Here is a 6,953-nt window from a genome sequence, read left to right as displayed (position 1 = left end):
AAGGGCTGTATGTCCAAAGGCAATTGCATTATATGTTTCATGCCCCAAAAGTTTTAGATGAGATGTATAACATGATTTGCCTTTAAACCACACACCTTCTGGAGACACTGGAAAATGAAGGGATGGCATTAAAGAAAAAATATATATGTATAAATGAAGTTACTTATATCTAAGTATAAATATGCTCATTGTTGTCTGTGAAGCTACAGGTGTAATTGCATCCTTTTTTCTGTTCCTCAGGAGGCTAATGGAAATAGAAACACATTGGTAGTATTTTGCATTGCACGGTTGTCTCAGATGTGCCACTCAATAAAGTATAATCTTCAGCAAGTGACTTCAAATTTCTGAATCTCATTCCCATCATCAAGATGTGGCAATAGTAATGTTTTAACAGACTGTGAAAGTCAAAGTAGCAATGTCTGCTAAAGTGCTTTGCCACTGTAAAATGTGAGGCAGAGATAGATGTGATCCATCAGGAGTATTTCCAGCTGCCACATGTGCCTCTGAGGTAAAGCATGTTTCTTGGATTGAAGATGGGAGAGCTGTGCTAGCCTTGATAGGATTGTGGGCAGAGTTTTTAGGGAGAAGACGGAAAAGTGTTCCTCCTTTCTTTCTCTCCAGGAAGACTGAAAATTATTTATTTGACTCATTTGCCAATTGTTTTACTTTCCACTAGAGATGTGAATTCCAAAATATTTTCAGTAAACTTGGAATTATTAGAAAAAAGCGTGTGTGAATGTGAAAGCACGTGCATCTTGGAGAGTTTGTGGGGGGGATACATTCACTGGTGTTTGGATCAAATTCCACTAACTTAAATGAATTATTTTTGGAAAACTTTCCCTTAAAATTCTTAAATTTTTGCCTGACAGGAGAAAGCAAATAACTATTTTCCAAATACCTGATTGTCATTTTGAAGTATCTGTGTTCTGACCTTCTGTGTTCAGAGAAAAAACAGCTCTGCCCCCACATACTAATCTGCAGGGACTGAGACTCGATGCTTCTGCTTCCATGCCGATGAATGAATGCAGGGGAAAGGTTACAAAGAGAGAAATAAAGAGTCAGTGGGAAAGGCAGTTTATTAGTGTGTTTTCATTTTTGTGGGAGTGGAGGGGTTTGGTAGATATGGTTTTCCGAGAAAAGCAAGGATGCCCGTATTTCAAAATAGCTTATTTCACCAAGTATGGACTTTTTCATGGTTTGCTAATTTGTTTACAAGCCACATCATTCATTTTACTTGGTTGACCAATCGAAGATGGACAGATTTGGAGAAGAGAGCTTAAATCACTCATTTGTGGTGGCTCTGCAAATGTGAGCCATCGCAAATGAATGATTTAAAATCACAATCTAACAGCTCTCAGACAAAGTAAATTTTGCTTAGAAAGCAAAGATTTTAGGAAAACTGTATGAATGCTTTGAGGTGGAGTATATGCTCCCTGTTTTATACCCAGGTGTCTTATAAAATTATGCTATCTGTGTGAATCCTATAGGCATTTGAGTTTCCAGACACTTTGCCCATAAAACCAAGAGGATTTTATTATCACTTTCTGTCACTAACTTTGCTGCATTCAGCAGGTAAAAGTTCTAAATAGTTAATAACAAAATCTTGCCAGAAAACTTCTTCTTTAGGCTAGATGCAGTTCAGTTTGTCAACCTTTGGGAAATCAACAACAGAAAGGCTACCATATGGCGCCCTTTCGTTCTTTGATGCCCCATGTTTTCACCTTGTATTGCTGCAGAGTACCTGAACGGTGTAAGTGTGGTACAGTGGGGAAACACAAAATAAAAAAGGGAATAGCAGAAATATCTTTAAACTATTACTTCTTCATTTTTCTCTTCGACTGATAGAGTTTCAAAATAAATCAAATACATGTTTTAATTGATAAACTGACTTTATATTCACCTATTGGAAACAGTACAACATATTTTACATCAGATTATGAAATATGGATGTTTTACTAAAAGACAGGAAGAGCTTTTTCCAGTCTTTAAAGTAAATACATATTCAAAGGATCTTAAGGCATACCATTTATTCATATTCATATCTATTGAAATACTGTACATCCACATACTTCAATAAATAGTTAAAAACCTGACCTCTTTTTAAATCATTTCTGAATTCCAAAAAACAATTTTTATTGAAAAGATTAAATAGATAACTTTTGGCTGTGTCACAAAGCTAAGCACAATGGATAAATTAACAATTCAATAAATTTGATCAATATAGATGATTGGCTTTGATAAATTTCTCAGAGTTTTCTGAGTAGACACATTGGGGTAGTTATATATATATATATTTATCTTTTTTTCTCCTGAATTATCTGGGTGATTTTCTCAGTTCTCCAGTCTACTTTCTAGATATAGTTTAAATGTTATGATGAAGCATTAAAATTTCAGTTGTTTTAAACCCCCCAAAATAGCTTTAAGTTTGAGATTCACTCTCTCAAATCTTTTAAAGTCCTCCCAAATACAGAATACTATAATTTGGGTAGTACTTATCTTTATATAATTGCTGCATAATAGGAACTTCATGGTGTAACAGGACTTATGTTTTGAATGGGATCACTGTAAAACATACACCACTTGCAGTTAAACCAAGAATGCAAATTAATTAACTACCCTAATATTCTAGTTCTTCCTCCCTCCCTCCCCCATTTTTCTTTATTTCCTTCCTTCCTCCTTCCTTCCTTTCTTCCTCCCTCCCTCTTTCTAATTCTTCATCTCTCCCTCCCTCCCTTCTTTATCTTTCCTTCTCCCCCATCTTTACCTCTTCCCTGTTCTGCTTTTTTCTTTTCTTTCTCCTCTCCTTTTTGAATTGCTTATTTTTCTTTCTTCTTTCTTTGAAAAACAATTTAGGGGCAACAAAAGGAATTCCACAATTGTAACTTGTGGAAATATAATGCTGAAATGAATAGCTAGAAAAAATTATTATACATTAAAAGATAAATCAATTTCATAAAACTACTATTCTGAAATTGCAACAACCTTGTACAGTCAGGACTGATAAAATGAAGTAATCAGACGTTTCATATGTCCATAAATGTAAAATCATCTACTTGAACATTATATGCAATACATTCACACAAAAAAGCAAATACTGTAGCCTTATTTGAACAATATTGAACTCATAAATACTCATGATTTCACTCTGTCCAGGGGCCTAAGGACTAGGAATGCTGCTGTGGTACAGAAAAACACAGTGAATACCTCCTCTATTTAAAAATGTCACTCAAGAACGTCTCTTCTAACATAAAGGCAAATACATATAGCTACTGAGCTATGACTGTACTTCTGTCACATTCTATGGTAATAACACCAGACTCCACAAATTCGGAATCATGACAACACTTTGAACTAATTATTTGGTTCATCCATAGTTTATATCTCAATTTACCTCACATTTACCCTACAAACCTTACAAAGAGGAGGTATTTTTAACTCTAGGAAAGCGGTCACTGTATAATATGCATTCTTGATCTGTTTCTCCCAGTCAATGGTACTGATGGTTAACACTTTTGTGGTAGCACCACTATTTCTAGTAAGTAGAGTATTATGGAGTGTGCCACTTTAAAGCTGCAATACAAAATAATATTTTCTAATTTACTCACAAATTCCACAAAGAATATTTTTAAAAAGCAATCGATACTAAAGTTAAAATGCCATATGTATTAAAAACATTTTAATATATCAGTCAAAATAATGTAATAAATTATTACAGTGAGTGAATTTAATAGCATCATGCCATATTATTGCCATTTTTTGAAAACATTTCTATATTTATGCCTCCTCATTTTAGGATTCCTTTTTTTAATTAAAATACATTTATAGTATGCTTTGGGATTAAGTTTTACTTGAAAGAAATTGCAATTTTCAAGTTACAGTATCTCTTTCCAAGCAAAATTTTAGGTATCTTAAATATGTATAATTTCTGTGAAATTTCTTGTATCTAACTTGATTAGTAAGTTTTTGCAGAAGGGCTCGATTATTTGTGGAAATCTCTGGAAGTATAGTGAAATCATGAACTTTGTCTAAATTGTATAATGACCTTCAAGGCTATGGTCTTTCTTTAGTAAATAGTAAAACCATCAAACTATTCCTGTAATATAATAGTTCCTAAAGTAACAGAACTTTTCTTTAAAAATGTAGTTTTCACTCTTTATATAGAAATTTAATATTCATGAGCATTTAATAGTCAATATATCTTAACATATTCTCATCACTGGTCTTGTCTTCATTTTATCATATCTTATACATACCATGCAAGAAGAAATAAGGCATGGTAATTTTCTTTTGGCCTTACTTGTTTGAATGGACATGGCCCTAAGAGAAAGATTTTATTATAGAATTAGTTATTTCAGGGATTTATCTACTGCACACCAGCATGAAATATTTGTTACAATATATTTTTGAAAAAAAAAAGTCATATAACATGTATTCCAAATTAACAACTGAGTGATGTTTTCAGATGGAAAATGTGCAAACTGCCCCTGTCCTCAGGAGCACCTTATCATACCAACTTACCTGCCACAGAACCAAATTAATTTGGAGTGCTCAACAACTCATGTAACATCAGTTGATTAGACTTTTTTCTTTTTTGAAAAACTGTCTTAAAATTTTTGGCCTGGAAATAGCAAAAGGAAAAGATCCTGGATTGCTAGGCAATCTCTTTGCTGGACTTGTCATTTTAAAAGGAATTATTTCCCAAAGTGGATCTCACATTCAGCTACAAGTAAAGAAATCACATGGTAAATTTACCTGTACTGTGTTAAATTGTTTTTCTTCACAAAATTGAGTTATTGTGGGGGAAGAGTCTCAAACCCCACTCATAATGCAGAGGATTTTCAATCCTATAGGTACTTTGCTCTTTAGAGATAGGATACAGTGCACTTTATCATTGTAGTTTACTTTTGATCTCAATTGTAGGGTTTGGCAAGATGTCTTTATTAGTTGAAGACGAAGAGGGAAATATTATGTCATGAAGGCACACCCATGCTGAACTTACAGGAAAGAGAAGCAGAGCTGCACAGCCAGTTATATTACAAGGCTCATTCCTGAAACCTGAATATCATGCGAGCAGAAAAATCTAGATATGTGTTTACCTTGAAGAAATGATCTGAAGGCAATATTATTTGCTTTTTTATCAAAAGAGAAAAATGCATCTTTGTAAATATGGGTTGATTCGTGTTGAAACAGGGAAATGAGTGCTTGTATTGCAGCCTTAAAGAATCACATATTCACTGCAATATTCGTTTTGTAAACTACAGCCTGCAACCTAGCAGACCATGACTGAATGCTTTTGAAAAGTTGTAGATTACAAACATGAAATCACAATTAATATCCTCTAAAAGTAATTTCAGAGCCTTCACATCTTAAAAAAGGACAATGTGTACTGCTTCACAAGGTAATGTAGCTAATCAGAAAAAGAGTAGAATTAAAGTATTTACATAATGAGCAATTCTACAGAAGGCGATCATCCCCATGTAAGCACTGCTGATTATATCCCACGCTGCTTTTAACAAACTGTACCAGATTGGATCCAGCCATCAGCACTTTCAGAGAATTCTTAAAAGCCTTTTATGGGTCTTTAGATTCATTGCAGAATGGCATTCTTCAGGTAGAATATGCTGGTGAAAGAGGACAGTGTCAACACAAGGGACCAGCAGGAGAAAAGAATGTCGGCGCTCCCGGTAATTCCATATTGGGCTGTACTTGGAGCTGAAAAGAAAAGGAAAAGACTAAATCAAAATCTAATTTGTGTCTTTCAGGATGTTAAGGATAATCAAAAGGCAGCTGGGTATATTGGGGAGAGCCCTGGCATTGGAGTCGGGCAGGTTTAGGTTCACATCTGGTTCTGCTCTATGACAATGTGGGCCTATTTGATTAACATTGCTGAGCTTCATTTCTCTTAAGGGAAAAACAGAGATAACATAATCCCCTTGGCAGGGCTGCAGTGAGAATTAGAGATGAAGCACATACAACACGTTGCACTGGGCTGAGCACAGACTAAGTACTTAAATATATTGCAGCTAACATTGTTTCTCTTATATGCATTGTACATATTTGTATTAGTGAACAGTATTCATCCATGCATATTTTTTAAAAAATTATTTTTATTTACATAAAATTGATGTATGACACTGTGTAAGTTTAAGATGTACAATGATGTTGATTCACACATTTATATATTGCAATATTATTACCACCATAGTGTTAACTAGCACCTCTATTACATCATGTAATTATCATTTCTTTCCTGTGATGGGAATACTTAAGATCTAGCCTCTTAGCAATTTTGAAGTCTATAATACAGTATTATTGACTACTATGCCTTCATTAAATATCCAGGACTTATTTATCTACTAGTTCCAAGTTTGTATCCTTAAACAATAATTCCCAATTCCCCCACCCTCCAGGATCTAGTAAACATTCCACTCCCTCTTTTTCCAAGTTCAGCTTTTTTGGATTGAACATATAAATGACATTATACATATACACATGCATATATTTGTGAATCTTTTTTATTGGAAAAACACTGTGCTAAATGCTGTAAAAGAAAACAAAAATCCTCTTTTCCAACAGTATTTTTTGGAAGTGAGGAAAGATATTCAAAAAAAGTAATACAATCCTAGAAACACCAGAGGTGCATGCACAAATTGCAGTGACACAGAAAACTGAGTATTTAAATCTGCCCCACCAAGGGAGGAATGATTTAACAGAGAGCTTTACTAAAGTAGACTGTCATTTGGTTGGAGGAAAGAATGTATTCAAAGGCATGAGGAGAGGAGAGAGCACAACATATATTCTAGGATCTAATAGTAAATTAGTCTTGCTGGACCATGAAGATTGAGACCTGAAGTAGTGGAAATTTTAAATGGGATTCTTGGCAGATAGAATTATCTTGCTTATTATAAAAAAGAGCTTAGTTTTTATGATAAAAGAGACTTTAAAGGATTTGG

General features: G+C 34.1%; 1 protein-coding gene across 1 annotated transcript in view; it reads right to left on the bottom strand.

Moving 5' to 3' along the window:
• Positions 1-1,189: 1,189 nt before the first annotated feature.
• The window catches only part of NEGR1 (neuronal growth regulator 1), an 832,035-nt gene continuing 826,271 nt past the window's right edge, over positions 1,190-6,953 (bottom strand). Inside the window, exon 7 of the mRNA XM_045835545.1 lies at positions 1,190-5,712. Coding sequence (XP_045691501.1) covers positions 5,588-5,712 — 125 coding nt within the window. The 3' untranslated portion in view covers positions 1,190-5,587. The remainder of the gene's footprint in view (positions 5,713-6,953) is intronic.

Source organism: Phyllostomus hastatus, unplaced genomic scaffold, assembly GCF_019186645.2.
Source record: "Phyllostomus hastatus isolate PE091 unplaced genomic scaffold, TTU_PhHast_1.1 phas_contig_209, whole genome shotgun sequence".
NCBI lineage: Eukaryota > Metazoa > Chordata > Mammalia > Chiroptera > Phyllostomidae > Phyllostomus > Phyllostomus hastatus.
This window is presented reverse-complemented; position numbering and strand designations above follow the sequence as displayed.